At 40.2% G+C, this 16850-nt stretch overlaps 1 protein-coding gene across 1 annotated transcript; it reads left to right on the forward strand.

Annotated features, from left to right (window-relative positions):
* The first annotated feature begins 1311 nt into the window (after positions 1–1311).
* Positions 1312–3834, forward strand: LOC119508454 (probable E3 ubiquitin-protein ligase TRIML2). Its single transcript, XM_037802047.1, has 2 exons — positions 1312–1982; positions 3828–3834. The coding sequence occupies exons 1-2, from the start codon at positions 1312–1314 to the stop codon at positions 3832–3834; spliced, it is 678 nt and encodes a 225-aa protein (XP_037657975.1).
* Positions 3835–16850: the final 13016 nt, after the last annotated feature.

A 16850-nucleotide genomic window follows, 5' to 3' on the forward strand; every position in this document is an offset into this window, starting at 1 on the left:
TAATAATAATATATAATATTTCTTTGAGTGGTTACTATGTGCTAAGTACTGAGCTGAGTGCTTTATATATTTTTCATTTAACCTTCACAACAAACCTCTGAGATAATTGTCTCCATTTTTTTTAGATACAGAAATTCAGGTTAGAGAGAAGGAATTAATTTGCCCAAGATCACAGGACTGAGCCCTGAACACAAGTGAATAATACAGCCAATATTCAAACCAAGGCAATTTAACTCCAGAGTCCACACTCTTAACCACAATCCTTGTTAAGTAAACATTGCTAAGGTTATGAATTTTCCTCTAAACAAAGCTTTGGTTGAAATCCCATAGATTGTGATATTTTCACTGTGGTTCATTTCCAAGCATGACAAAATTACAATTTTGATTTCTTCTTTGATCTGAGACCTTTCAAAGTGGTTGGGATTGTTCTGGTCAAGATTTTAGCCGCAGAAAACAGAAGCCACAATGGCTAATTTAAACAGAAAAGGATTTAGTAAGGATCTACTTAGCTTGCAGAATTTCAGGAAAGGGAACCAAGCCTGGATGTTTTACAGTGAGAGGCAGTTTGGTCAAAAAAATACCCACCCATACCACAGGATTGTGCCAGTGAATAGTCCACCACTTTCACTTTTTCCTTGTTCACTAAGCTAATGAGTAGACACTAGATTCTCCACTGCAACAGCTGCAAAGAAACTAAGCTCTTCCAACACTGTATTTATATGAGGAGTCATGTGGGTCTTCACTTAACAATGTTCAATTCTGCCTTCCAAGTCTCACACAGGTAAATCTACTTGGTGAAAGGCACTCCATAGAACTAGCCCACTCTTGTCTATAGGAGAGAATACTACAAATGAATTGGAGTGGTGTTGATTGAACCCATCTGCACTATCTGCCACAGAACTTATTTTGTTTAGTTTCTACTTTTATTATTATTTTTGAGTTTTATTTCATTGTGGTCAGAAAATATCATTGGTACTATTTCTACTTTAATCATGTAAACTATTTCTACTCTCTAAGAAACCTATTATATGATACATTTTAAAAAGTGTTCCGATTAGTGTTTTAATGAACTCAGGTGATGCTAAGGCTCACTAAAGTTTGCTGACCACAGTCCTAGACTTACTATATGGATAAGATTTAAATCCCTTTACAGTTGCTTACCTGATGGAGAGAGCAAGAGCAAGAGAGCCAGAGAGCGATGGAGAGGAGAAAGGCTGAGGAAACAACTGAACAGATAAAAGCCCTTCAATCTCCGCTGTTCCCTAAAGGAAATAACTTGGGATTACAAAGAAAGAAGCAACTTACGCCAGGATGTCCGAAAGGCTCAGCCCCTATCTACAGCAAAAAATCCCAGAAGATTACTACTGTGTGAAACACCTGGAACCACCACAGCTGTTCTGTGATGATGACCAAATCACACTTTGTGTCAAGTGTTTCCTGTCCCAAGAACACAAGAATCACGTGGTGTATAGAGTAGAAGATGCTGCTGTGAATTACAAGAAGCTATTCCAGGAAATATTGAACACATTGAAGGAGAAACTTGAAGTAGCTAAAAAGATATTGGCTGATGAGCAAGAAAGAATGTTGATGATTCAGGGAGAGGAGCAGAATTTTAAAGAGATGATTGCATCTGAATATAGGATAAGATTCCGGTTGTTGAATGAAGAGAATGAGATGAACCTCTTGAGACCACAAGGATACATATTCAACCTGGATGTAAGAGAAGCTCGTCTGAATCAACTGATAGGGTTTTCCAGAGAGCTAGAGGACAAATTCCAGGAGATGCTACAGAGACTAAACAATTTGGGAAGAGAAAACATGAATAAACTGAAGGAGAATGAAGTCAGGGTCTCTGAACAAATCTGCTGCCTCCAAAGGATCACCACAGAGCTAGAGAAGAAGTGTGGGCAATCTGCCTTAGCACTGCTCCAGAATGCAAGATATTCTTTGGAAAGTCCAGAAGGCCTTTTCAATCCCATGATGTTGGATCCAAGCTCACTTCTGGGAGTCATGTCCCATGTTGCCACGGAGACCTACACCCCTGGGAGTCATGTCCCATGTAGGGTGGAGGGCAGTGAGTTTATTTGCAGTGTTTGATTCCAGAGCCTATGTTCTTTATATAATCTACTGAGCATTCAGTGTATTGTTATTACTTTTGATGAAAGAAACTGTAAAATATTTAATAAGACTATGAATTTACATCAGTGATTTTTTGTAACTTTATTGAGATATAATTCACATCATAAAATTCCTCTTTAAAGTATTAAAAAAAAAAAAAAGTGTTCCATGAGTGATTAAATAAATGGTTTATTTTATGTTCTCGGGTTATAAAGTTGCATGCATGTTTATGTATAAAATTTTATATGCATATCTGTAAGATCTCAGTGGGCAGAGGGAGGTGAGGCAAAATGTAGCCCAAAGGCCAAATCTGGCCCACCACCTGTTTTTGTAAATGAAGAGTAATTGAAATGCAGCTGTGCCCATTCATTTATGTATTATCTGTGGTTGCTTTCATGCCACAGTAGCCAAGTTGAGTAGCCCCTGAGGCCTAATATATTTACTGTTTATTTTGGGGGAGGATAGACAAGGAGCAGTGAGGTTGTGCAGCAGGAAAGCAGTTGTCCCACTTCTGCTATGCTGTCTTCAAGCACATAATCACAAAATCGACTGCATCTTCCATCACTTTGGCAGGACCAGTTTGGTGTAAGGGGAAGGGGAGCGAACAACCCCAGGTTTCTCATGCTCCCCTGCTTTGGAGTAAGCAGTTTACCCTTGGTAAGAGAACAGGTCAGCATGAGGCCCTGCAACTCACAGGCCCTTTGCTTGGAAGTGTCTTACTTATTTCTGTTCAGTCATCTTTGCTCTACAGCTGTAGAGCTGGTTCCCTTTGCTCCTTGTCTCCTGACTTCCCTTGCTGGTTAGGAAACCAGCTAGGAAAATATGAAAATGGCATGGCTGATAGAGCTGCACATACAGTATGGCTCCATGTATTTCGAGTGCAAAAAAGAAGCAATCTATGCTGTTAGATGCCTCCCTTGGTGGAGCACAAGGAGGGCTTCTATGGTGATGATAATATTCTGTTTCTTGATATGATACTGGTTATATGGATTTGCCCACTTTATGCATTTTTGTATGAAAGTTATACTTCAAAAAAAGCTGTTTTGTTTTGTTTTGTTTTTAATGGCATGCTGAAAGGTCATCCTTCAAACATGCTTCACATACAACTGGGTGTAAAACTGTGTGTCACCACCCTTGCCATGTTTGTCTATGTCCCCAGTCTTCCTATATCATTGTTACAAGGACTTCCTAAGCATTGTTACAGGGGCTCCCTTTCTCCCTCCAACTGCATCATTCTGGAGGTGAAACTAGATGTATGTCAAATCTCAGCATCCTCCTTCAGTTTTTTGGTCCCAATTTTATCATATTTGACAAATGTCTTCAGAGTCTATTCAATGGGATTGTGGCTGCCTGATTTCATTTATAGACATTCCCTTCTCATTGTTTGGCCCTGTTTGTTATTTTTGGGTTTCAGGGCAGGGGGTGAAGGTGGGAATGCAGCAGTTTATGTCCCTCCAATGTTTCCTGGAAGACTGTCTTTCCTGTATTTTAAAATGATGACTATTGAGCATAATTTTGAACCTACATCTAACCTTAGCCATCCTTCTTTGGATCAACTCATTTAAAAAATATAGAAAGTTACTCACTATTGCTGCTGGTGAATGCTCTAAATAGGCACCAAATTTAAATATTTCTGAAGGCTGAAAGGAATGTTCTGAGAAGGCCCTTGTTTAAGAATCCCTTGTTTGTTCTCTGCTGCTTCTCTGTAGCTGCTAACTTTCCCTGGAGGAGCAGCACATAGAGCTGTTTCTTTGTTTAAAACTTACAGCTAATTACTGTAGTCTTATGTACCTTAATGATTGCTTAGTTTTGTATTCAAGCTCTGAGATCTACTTATTTTGAAGGTTGCAATTCTATTATTCATAAATGAAGTAAGGGGTATAGCAGTTTCTGATGACCAGAAACAGGGAAGAGAGTTTATTGATCAGGAAATATTAGCCCTGTCCTATGAGCTCACAGTCTGTAATAACTGTAACTGATTTTTCTGTGCTCTATTAATAATTAGTTTGACAGTATCTAACACTATAACAAATCAAAAGTATCTAATTCTACTTGTAATGTAACAACAGAATAAGATATATTATAAAGCATCTAGTTACTTTCCTGCTTATTTTCCCAACTATTCCATTTCTCTGATTGTGATATAGTATCAAGTCACTAAAATAAATAAAATAAAAAATGAGTGCAAGCTTTCATTTCCAATTAAGATAGCGTAAGAACATTCTACCCTATTTTTTCCCACTGATTACAACCAAAAGCTCTGGAAAGGATACATAAAGCAACAAGAAGTCTGAAAAGTAAATAATAGACAGATTGGGGAGGGATCAGTTTCCTGGGCTCTTTTCTTCCCAGATCTTCTGACCTAGACTAAAGGGCAGAACTGCACAGTGGGGGAAGACAGGAAAGGCTCCAAGAGAAATCCTCTCGTGTCACAGGAACCTGATAGGGAGCCCTGTAGGATGGATATAGTTGGGGAAATTCTCTTCTCTCCCAGGCCTGCCCCACATCAAACCCAAGTCTTGAAGCTTCGCTTCTACAGCAGCAGAGGTGTTGGCAGCAGTCACGACAGCAGATGCATTGGTACTTACAACTCAAAGGAAAATTTTCCTTCTCTCTGACCACAGGAACTATTTAAAGGGGCCCCTGCAGTTCAAAGAATGTGAGGTGAACCCCCATTACATTTTTTCTCTTTTCTATTGGAACTTCATGCCAGAGGTGAACCCAGTCATGAGAAATAGCCAGGCAACCAAGAAAAGAAGCCCTTGACAGCAGGATGTGTGGGAGAAATCAAAGAAAAAGGAAGCTTGAGAACAAATCCTATAAAGTTGTATATTAAGCCCTGGACTCAACTCCAAACTGCATATGCATATGTAGGGAACTGATCGAAGACAACATTCCCAAAGTTTTGAGAACCAGCTGCCAGTGTAGAACAACTGACCAAGACTGACCACCTGGATGATGCATTTGTGAAGCAGATGTGAATAGCACTGCAAAAGCAATGAAAATGGAGGTGACAGTAAAACCACAATCAGAACTTATGACCTGAATCTAACTGGGTTGGTCATTGGCTAAAACAACGAAATGAACATTGACAAAGGAATTTAACAGGGCCTAGATACTTACAATATGCAAAGTGTTCAGGAACAATCCAAAATTACTCAACGTATGAAGAACCAGGAAAATCTCAACAACTTACAAGAAAAAAGCCAATCCCAAGATGACCCAGATGTTGGACATATCAGACAACAACCTTAAAGCAGCTATTGTAGCCAAGCTATAAGAAGTTAGAGAGAACACTCTTGAAATGAATGAAGATAGAAATTCTCTGCAGAAAAAATAGAAGCTATAAAAAAGAACCAGATGGATATGTAAGAACTCAAAACTATAATAACTGAAAAAAAAAGTTCACTGGATGGGCTCAGTTGCAGAATAGAGATTACAGATGTAAAAATCAGTGAACTTAAAGATTACTATAAAGATCAATATATATTACCCAATCTGAACAACAGAAAGAAAACAAAATGACAGTCTTAGGTACTTAATGGGACAATACCAAAAGGTTTCATATTCTTATAAATTAATTACTGAAAGAAACAAAGACTACCAAATTTAGCAAAATACATGAATGTAAAGATTCAAAAATCTCAGCAAACCCCAAACAAAAATAAGCTAAAACAATGAAACAAACCAAAAACTATGTCCAGATACATCAAAATTTGAACATCAAAACTGCTATAAATACAAATCAAATAAAGTCTGGAAAAAATCAGAGAAAAACAGCACATTATGTATAAGGCAAAATGATTCAAATGACTGTGGATTCCTCATCAGAAATCATGGAGGCCAGAAAACACTGGAACACCATTTTTTAAAGTGCTGGAAGAAAAGAAATGTCAATCCAGAATTGCATGTTCATTGAAAATACCTTTCAGGAATGAAAGGAAAATAGAGGCATTCTCAGATGAAGAGAAAATAAGAGAATCTGTTGCCAATAGACATGCTCTAAAAGAAATGCTAAAGGAAGAAGGCTTTGGACAGAAGGCAAGTAAAACCAGGGAGAAACTTGAAACTTCAAGAATGAGGGAAGAGAAACAGAAAAGGCAAATATGTGGGTAAATGTAATACTTTTCTCTCCCCCTAAGTTCTTTAAAATATTTTAATTGTTGTAATCAAACATTATAACAGTGAACTGTGGGATTTTTGGTATTTGTAGTTGTAATACATATGACAACTACAACATAAAGGGTGAAATGCAGAAGAACCTATATGGTTGCAAATTTTCTCCATTTCACTGAAAGTGATAAAACATTAATTCTTTGTAGACTTATGCATATTGTGATCTCCAGAGTAATCATAAAAAAAAATACCAAAAGATAAAGTCACAAAGATAGATGAACTAAAATAGATAAATTAAAATAGAAAACTGAAAGCTATTCAGACAATTCAAAAGAAGGTAAAAAAGGAGAAACAGAGGAATGAAGAAAAAGAGGGGAAAAAGAAAATAAGATGATAGATCCAACCATATCTATAATTACATTTAATATAAATGTTCTAGCAACATCAACTAAAAGATATTGTCCTTCTAGTTTAAAAAAAAGTCAAGACCCAACTATATACTATGTAGCAGAAATCTACCTTAAATATAATGATATAAGTAGATTAAAAGTAAAAAGATGGAAACTTAGATACCACTAGTGGGAGTGAAAAATGGCATAGCCATGTTGGAAAACAATTTGGCAGTATCTATTAAAGTTAAATATACACTTGCCATATGATTTAGCATTCCCACTCCTAGCTATTTACCCTAGAGAAATGAAAACATATATTCACACAAAAACCTGTAGTTGAATGTTTATAGCATTATTATTCATAATGGCCAATAATTAAAAACAACCAAAATGTCTCTCAACTGATGACTGGATGAACACACTGTAGTACCTTGTGCTGGTTTGAATGCATTTTGTCCCCCAAACGCCATTATCTTTGATGCAGTCTTGTGGGACAGACTTTTGGTGCTGATTAGATTTGCTTGGAATGTGCCCCACCCAGCTGTGGGAGGTGACTCTGGTGGGATACTCCCATGGAGGTGTGGCCCCACCCATTCAGGGTGGGCCTTGATCAGTGGAGCCATATAAATGAGCTGGCTCAAGGAGAGGAAACGGAGTGCAGCTGGGAGTGATGTTTTGAAGAGGTGCAAGCTTGCTAGAGAGGAATGTCCTGGGAGAAAGTCGTTTTGAGGCTGGAGCTTTGGAGCAGATGCCGGCTGCCTTCCTAGCTAGCAGAGGTTTTCCGGACACCATTGGCCGTCCTCTGGTGAAGGTACCCGATTGCTGGTGTGTTACCTTGGACGCTTTGTGGCCTTAAGACTGTAACTGTGTAGCAAAATAAACCCCCATTTTATAAAAGCCTATCCATCTCTGGTGTTTTGCATTCTGCAGCATTAGCAAACCAGAATATACCTCTGCACAATAGAACACTTCTTAACAATGGAAAGGCACAAACTATTGATGCACACAACAATATGGATGAATCTCAAATGTATGCGGAGTGTGAAAGAAGCCAGTCCCAAATGATGAGATGCTCTATGTTCCATTTATTTGACATTCTGAATTACTCTAAGGAGGGAGAACAGATCAGCATGGGTTGGGGTCAGGGGAGGGCGTCATGAGGGAACTTGAGGGTTCTGTAACTTGATTGTGTTTGTTGTTACATGAGCTTATGCATGCATTGAAGCACACACAACTATCCTTTAAAAAAAAAGAAAAAAGACAAGTGAATCTGATTGTATGTAAATTAAAAAAAAATTATTAAAAATTAGTACAGATAATTTCTTAATGCATTGTCATCTATGTAAGGTCACATAATATTGCTTAAACATAAATCTTTGTTTAGAAATACTGGGGAAAAATGTCACTCTGTACTCCCCATTCCAGTTCATTTTGAGTTCTTAAAAGAATGAAGAAGTTAATCTGTTAACTATTTCAAATAAGTCATATATGGTTTCTATGTAATATGTTGGCATAGAATTTTATTAGTCACAAAATAAATGAAAATAAGCCGTTAAGTGCAAAAGCATGTGTGATTGTTAGGTTCATTTGTCTCCTTGGCCAGGTGATGGTGCCCAGGTGTCTGGTCAAGCAAGCACTGGCCTAACCCATACTTCAGGGACATTTGTGGCTAGTTAATAAACCAAAAGGCTGGTTTATTAAATTGTCGGTAAATTGATTGCATCTGTGGCTGATTACATCAAGAAGGGAGTGGCTTCTTCAATGAGGTAATTCAATCAGCTTGATTTAACCCAATCAGTTGAAGACTTTTAAGGGAGAAGAGAGAGAACCTTCACTTCTTTCTCAGCCAGCCAGCCTCTTCTGGGGAATTCATCAAAGACATTCATCGGAGTTGCCAGCTTGCTGCCTGCCCTATGGAAATTGGACTCATGCATTCTGCCCTATGGAACTTGGACTCCTGCATCCTGCCCTATGGAATTTGGACTCATATCCCCACAGTTGTGTGAGACACTTTTATAAAATCTCATATTTACAGATATCGCCTGTTGGTTTGTTTCCCTACAGAATCCTTCCTAATACAGCTTGGTACAGGAGTGGTTCTTGAGAAACAGATTCTTAAAATGGGCTTTACAATTGATTTTCTACTCCAATTAGATTCATAGGAACTAATAACTCTATTTCCAGCAATCAAGATGGCACTGACAGTCCATGGCATGAGTTGGCAGTGGAGACATGCAAAATATCATCATTTGATTCTCCTAATCATACTCTTGTATGAGGCAAGGCTCTGGATGACAGTGTTTTTGACACCCTAACAGAGTTTTATGAAGTTAAAAGGTATAATGATGTTGGCTGGTTGTTCTTAGATATGCTGGATAAAGTCATAAGAGAAAGGGATGAGCTGAAGGCTTCAAATTTGAAACTTAAATGTTGTATGACAGATATAAATGTTTCTATGTGTGCCCTGAAAGAAAGTCTTATTTCCTGTGTCCACAGACTTGAGATCTCTGAAAACCAGACCCAGAGTCTCATTGTGCAAATAGCCAATTTACAGCATAAACTAAAATCTCAACCTTGCAGGGTGTCTGCTGTTAAAAGAACGGATTGGGAAAAAATGGGATCCTGAAAATTGGGATGGGGACATACTGGTTGATAATAATGGCAGTGGGTACACTGAAACCCTGGATTCTGCTGAGTCCTTGCTAGATATACCTGTAATGGTCTGCTCTGAGGAAATGGGCCCCTCACCTCCAGTCTGCCCTGAGGAGACAGCTACCCAACCTCCAGCCTGCTTTGAAGAAACATCTTCCCACCCTCCAGTCTGCCCTGAGGAGCCTGCCATCCAACCTCCAACTAAAAAGATTGAACCTCAGTGCCTGCTAAATCTGTAACCACCTCCCCTGAGGAAGCATCCATCATTCCTCCATCTAGAGAGATTAATCCTGTTTCACCAGATGAAACTGCAATGGAATGTCCTGAGGTAATTGGCTTGAAGGATACTTCTAATTCTTTTCATGACCCACCCCCACCACCACTCTTTTCTTCAAGACCTATAACTAAAGACCCAACAGGCCATGAAAGGTGAGGTAAAAAGTGTGGCCCATGAGGAAGTACATTATACTTCAAAAGAACTGCATGAGTTTTCCTTTATGTAGACAGAAATCAGGGGAATACATGTGGGAATGGATATTAAGGATATGGAATATTGGTGGAAGGAATATAAAGTTGTATCAGGCTGAATTTATTGATATGGGCTCACTAAGCAGAGATTCTGCATTCAACATTGTAGCTCAAGGGGTTAGAAAGGGCATTAACTGGGTGGTTGGCTGAATCATGGATCAAAAGGGGCCAAAATAACCTGAGGTCAAAATGCCAGAAGTGCCCTGGTATAATGTAGAGTTGAGGATCCAAAGGCTTGGAGAGATTGGAATGTTTGAATGGATTTATCATGGAAGTCCTGCTCACACACTCCAGTAATGTCTAGAGGACACATCTTTTACCAGGAATGTGAGGAATAAATTTGTGAGATTAGCTCCATCATCCCTGAAGAGCTCCGTAGTCACCCTTCTCTGTAGGTCAGATATTGCTGTAGAACTGCTGTCACTGAGCTGGAATCCTTAAACACAACTCGGATCCCAAGTTGGCAGAAGCCACGTGAAAGCAGTTAATCGCCAAAGACAAGGTGGGCATGTCTACCATAATGGACAGCAAGCTCAAAGCAGCAGTCAAAATAATCTGACTTGCAAAGACTTATGGCATTGGCTAGTAGATCATGGAGTACCTAGAAGTAAAATAGATGGGCAGTCTACCACATTCTTGTTTGATCTGTATAAGCAGAAGAATTCTAGCTCAAGTGAACAAAAGTCTACCTTGAATTACAAAGAGTCACAGCCCCTTAGTCAATTCCCAGACTTGAGACAGTTTACAGACCAGAGACCCTTGACTGAGGGGAAGGCCAGGTACCCTTGGGGAAGGACCCTGTAATCTGCCCAAAACTTATACTCTTAATCTTCCTCCCAGCCTTCCCCAAGCCTTTTACCAGGGTAACTGTGTATTGGGGAAAAGGAAATAATTAGATTTGGGGGGATTATTAGACACTGGCTGAGAAGTGACATTAATTCCATGAGACCCAGAACATCACTCTGATCCACCAGTCAGAGTTGGGGCTTATGGAGATCATGTGTTTGATGGAGTTTTAGCTCAGATCCATCTCACAGTGGGTCCAGTGGGTCCCTAGACCCATTCTGTGGATATTTCCCCAGTTCTGGAATGCATAATTGGAATAGACATACTCAACAACTGGCAGAATCCTCACACTGGTTCTCTGACTCATGGAGTGAGGGCTATTATGGTGGGTAAGGCCAAGTGGAAGCCACTAGAACTGCCCCTGCCTAGCAACATGGTAAATCAGAAGCAATACTGGATTCCTGGAGGTATTGCAGAGATTAATGCCACTCTTAACGACTTGAAGGATGCATGGGTGGCGATTCCCACCATATCCCCATTCAACTCTCCTATTTGGCCTGTGCAGAAAACACATGGATCTTGGAGGATGACAGTGGATTATCATAAGCTGAACTAGGTGGTGACTCCAATTACAGCTGCTGTTCCAGATCTGGTATCATTGCTTGAGCAAATCACCACATCCCCTGGTACCTGATATGCAGCTATTGAGCTGGCAAATGCTTTTTTCTCAATAGCTTTTAGTAAGGACCACCAGAAACAGTTTGCATTCAGCTGGCAAGGCCAGGAATATACCTTCACTGTCCTACCGCAGGGGTATATCACCTCTCTAGCCCTATGTCGTAATATTGTCTGCAGGGACCTTGATCGTTTCTCCCTCCCACAAGGCATCACACTGGTCCATTATATGGATGATATCATGTGGATTGGACCTAGTGAGCAAGAAGTAGCAACTACTCTAGACTTACTGGTAAGGCATTTGTGTATCAGAGGATGGGAGATATATCCTTCAAAAATATAGGGGCCTTCCACCTCAGTAAAATTTCTAAGCATCCAGTGGTGTGGCACATGTTGAGATACCCCTTCTAAGGTGAAGGATAAGCTGTTGCATCTGGCCCCACCTATGATCAAAACAGAGGCACAATGCCTAGTTGGCCTCTTTGGATTTTGGAGACAACATATTCCTCATTTGGGTGTGTTACTCCAGACCATTTACCAAGTGACCAGAAAAGCTTCTAGTTTTGAGTGAGGACTGGAACAAGATGAGGCTCTGCAGTAGGTCCAGGCTGCTGTGCAAGCTGCTCTACCACTTGGACCATATGATCCAGCTGATCCAATGGTGCTGGAAGTGTCAGTGGCAAATGGAGATGCCATTTGGAGCCTTGGGCAGGCTGCTATAGGAGAATCACAATGCAGACCCTTAGAATTTTGGAGTAAAGGCTTACCATCCTCTGCAGATAACTACTTTCCTTTTGAGAAACAACTTTTGGCTTGCTATTGAGCCTTTGTAGAAACAGAACACTTAACTGGGCCACCAAGTTACCATAAGAACTGAGTTGTCTATCATGAGCTGGGTGTTGTCTGACTTAACAAGCCATAAAGTTGGGCATGCACAACAGCACTCCATCATAAACTGGAAATGGTATATACAAGATAGAGCTCAAGTGGGTCCTGAAAGCACAAGTAAGTTATTTGAGGAAGTGGCCCAATTGCCCATGGCCCCCACTCCTGCCACATTACCTTCTCTTTTCCAGTCCAGAGCTATGGCCTCTTGGGGAGTTCCTTACACTCAGTTGACTGAGGAAGAGAAAACTCAGGCCTGATTTACAGATGGTTCTGCACAATGCACAGGCACCACCCAAAAGTGGACAGCTGCATCACTGCAGCCCCTTTCTGGGATGTCCCTGAAGAATAGTGCCGAGAGGAAATCCTCCCGGTAGGCAGAACTTCGAGCAGTGCACCTGGTTGTTCATTCTGCTTGGAAGGAAAACTGGCCAGAGGTGTGTTTGTACACTGATTCATGGGCTGTTGCTAATGGTTTGGCTAGATGGTCAGAGACTTGGAAGGAACATGATGGAAAATTGGTGACAAAGAAGTCTGGGTAAGAGGTTTGTGCATAGTCTTTCTGAGTGGGCAAAAAACATGAAGGTATTTGTGTCCCATGTGAATGCTCACTAGAGGGTGACTTCAGCAGAAGATTTTAATCAAGTGGTAAGATGACCCATTCTGTGGATACCAGTCAACCTCTTTCCTTAGCCATCCCTGTCATTGCCCAATGGGTTCATGAACAAAGTGGTCATGGTGGTAGGGATGGAGGTTATGCATGGACTCAGCAACATGGACTTTCACTCATCAAGGCCAACCTGGCCTCAGCCACTGCTGAGTGCCCAATCTGCCAGCAGCAGAGACCCACACTTAGTCCCCGATATGGCAGCATTCCCCAAGGTGATCAGCCTGCTACCTGGTGGCAGGTTGATTACATTGGACCACTTCCATCATGGAAGGAGCAGCAATTTGTTCTTACTGGAATAGACACATACTCCAGATATGAGTTTGCCTTCCCTGCATGCAATGCTTCTGCCAAAACTACCATCGATGGACTTACAGAATGCCTTATCCACTGTCATGGTATTCCATACAGCATTGCTTCTGATCAGGGAACCCACTTCACAGCAAATGAAGTGAGGGAATGGGCACATGCTCATGGAATTCTCTGGTCTTACCATGTTCCCCATCATCCAGATGCAGCTGGGTTGATAGAATGGTGGAATGGCCTTTTGAAGACTCAATTACAGTGGCAACTAGGTGGCAGTACCTTGCAGGGTTGGGGCATTGTTCTCCAGGAGGCTGTGTATGCTCTGAATCTATGGTGCTGTTTCTCCCATAGCCAGGATTCACGGGTCCAGGAATCAAGGGGTGGAAATGGGAGTGGCATCACTTACTATCACTCCTAATGATCCACTAGGTAAATTTTTGCTTCCTGTCCCTGCAACCTTAAGCTCTGCTGGTCTTTACAAGTCTTTGTTCCAAAAGAAGGAGTGCTTCCACCAGGAGATACAATAATAATTCCATTGAACTGGAAAATAAGTCCATCTGGCCACTTTGGGCTTCTCATGCCTCTGAATCAACAGGCAAGGAGGGGGATTACTACACTGGCTGGGGTGATTGATCCTGACTATCAAGGGGAAGTAGGACTGCAACTTCGCAATGGAGGTAAAGAAGAGTTTTCCTAGAATACAGGAGATCCCCTAGGGCGTCTCTTAGTACTACCATGCCCTGTGATTAAAGTCAATGGAAAACTGCAACAACCCAGTCCAGGCAGGACTACCAATGGCCCAGAAACTTCAGGAATGAAGGTGTGGGTCACCCCACCAGGCAAAGAACCATGGCCAGCTGAAGTGCTTGCTGAGGGGAAAGGGAACATGGAATGGGTAGTGGAAGAAGGTAATGATAAATATGAACTATGCCATGTGAGCAGTTACAGAAACAAGGACTGTGATGGCATGAATATTTCCTCATTTTGTTATGAGTATGTTTGTATTTGTACATAAAGCAAATATCTTTGTTTTCTCTATCTTATCCCCTTATCATATGACATAAGTTGTATTATTCATTTCATAGTATTTAAGTTATAGAATATCAAGTTTAAGAGTGAATCTTACCAAAGGACTTGCACCTAATAGTGTTCCTTGTATTTTTTTTTTTTTATTTAAAGTCTTATTTAAGAGGGAAATAAGAAATGCTCTTCTACATTCATTTTGCTTCAGGTTGCTTATCATCACGGGATAAATGCTAAGTTCTGGCTGCTCTGCTTTTAATGAAAACAGAAAAACTCAAGCAAGACTGCAGTCTTAGAAAAACTGCGTGCTGATTCACACATGTGTATGGCTATATTGAAGTGAACAATGGCTAAAATACACACCCATCTTTTTGGTAAATTGTATTGTTACTCAAAATATTAGCCACCCTTCCCAGAGGGCCCCTCCCTGCAGGGGGATTATATTTCCCTGACTGTAGAACTCATGTATGAGCAACTGACTTGCTTTGGAGCAATTGTGAGCACAAGTGATAAATGAAACACCAAGAACCAGCAGGTGGTTTGCCATGTCTTTTATTCCTCTGCTCTAAGACCAGCAATATCCCAGCTGACGGCTGTTCTATGAGCCTGGGTCTAAGAGTAGAGCAAAGCTGCAGCTGACTCACAGTAGACATGTAACATGAACAAAAAATAAACTTTGTTTACTTGGAGTTCCTTGTTCTGCAGCACAATGTAGCCTATCGTGATTACTGCATTTTTGCCATCCAAATGAGAATAGCATCATAGACATTTAGGTAATGTTATAGCATTTTCTTAGTCTTTTTATTTATCTGTTTATCCTCTCCTAATGGCCAAATTTATACAGTTTTCTTTCCCTTCGTTAATAATGGAATCCCAACTTCATTCTAGCTGCAATGTGTCCAACTAATAGTTGATTAGTCTAAGCCAGTCATAGCAATTCAGTTTCCCTTTGAAAGCCATTGATCTGGGGGTGGGCATATGAGCCATTTTTGATCAATGAGATTTGAGGGGAAGTCTGCTTCAGAATTCAGGGGAAATTTTCTGATAACAGAGGCATGCACACAGAAAGCTTTTTTTTTTTTTTTTTTGGTCCCCGTTTCTCAACTTTAAGTTTTGAAAGTTGTAAGAATGGATGCCTGGGACTTTGACACTGAGATAACAATCCGAGAATAAACACCACAGTGCTCAGAGCAGGGGAGACAAGGATAGAAAGAGCTTGGGTTCTTGATAACACATGTGAACCACCCAGCCAACATTGGGAACACCTACCTGGACTTCTTAATAAACTATTACTGAGTGAACTGCTACATGTCTGATATTTCTGTTGCTTGCTACAAAAGCATCCAAACTGCTAGAACATACCTCAACAAATTTGTATAAATATAAATGTAGTGTACTTGGCCTTTTTCACAAGGAATTCGTCTTTATGACTGTCCTTGATAGGACTTAGATTTACCAGTTCCTTAAAAGGCTACAATGAAAATATGGAATTGATCTTTCCAGGGTCAAAGATGATTAGTGTTTTTGCTATATACTTTTATACACTATTTTCTTATCAAACTAGTTAACAAGTATTTTTTTATGTTTGTAAGCAAATATGTTTTCACAGCATACCTTGTGTATATGTAAAGATAAATATTTAATTCTCACTGTTCACTTTTAACTGACAAAGAGAAAATAAGTAGAGGCTATAGAAACTGTGGTAGAACTTCACCTGCTGTTCTGGTCCTGGTTGTCCCCACCTTTTGCCAGTCACATACCTACTCAATAAAGCTTCCCAATAGAGTACAACTTACAGGGTGAGAATCTGAAATCACTTTCAATATCCCTTACTACATATTGACTGTTACATCAAGTATTAAATGTAAAACTTTTGACAAATAGTATAACTGTGGATGACTTCTGATTTTGTTTTTAATTCCGTGGATTGTGTTTAAATAATTCCGAAGTATGTCTCCTGATTTTGAGATACTAAGTGGTATTGCACAGTTGTTTCTTTACTGAATGTGTACAACAGTCCATGAAGTTTATAAAGCATATCTTTGTATAGCTTCATGTGCTAGAATTAAAATTGATCTATTATCACACACACACACACACACACACACACACACACACACACACACACACAAAGCTACAATGGAAATCAAAGGAATTGGGGCATTTTACTTAATTTGACCACTCAAGCACAGTGCTAACCTTGACAAAGTCATCTTTGGTGCATGCACTGAACAAAGCTCTCAACTCCCCATGGCCAATTGGTGTAGGGTCCTTTATCTCTAGGTGGTCCTAGAAGCCACCTGGGCCTGGGATTTTCCCCCAGCTCTCTACTAACAAACTCCAATGTGCAATTTTTCCAGGAAAAGATAAGGAAGATGGAGAGCTGTCAATGCCATTGTCATATTTCATGCTACAGCTGCAACATAAATGAGTTCAGAGGGACCACATGGTTCAAGTCCCAAGGAGTGCTGTGTGTCACTCCTCTGAAGTAAGGATATTCCCCACTCCCAGTCATTGTCATGAGCAGCAGCAACCCCACAGAGTAAATCCCAGAATTAAGCAAGCCAGTCTGCATCTAAATTCTCTATAATAATTTGGGTCTTTCCATAGTTTTTGGAACAGTCTTCATTTTGGCATTCTGTTTTCATCCATTATTTCCAGATGTTCCTTGTTTTTTTCTTCTAGTTTTCTATTTCACAAGC

This window comes from Choloepus didactylus, chromosome 13 (assembly GCF_015220235.1).
Source record: "Choloepus didactylus isolate mChoDid1 chromosome 13, mChoDid1.pri, whole genome shotgun sequence".
Classification (NCBI taxonomy): domain Eukaryota; kingdom Metazoa; phylum Chordata; class Mammalia; order Pilosa; family Megalonychidae; genus Choloepus; species Choloepus didactylus.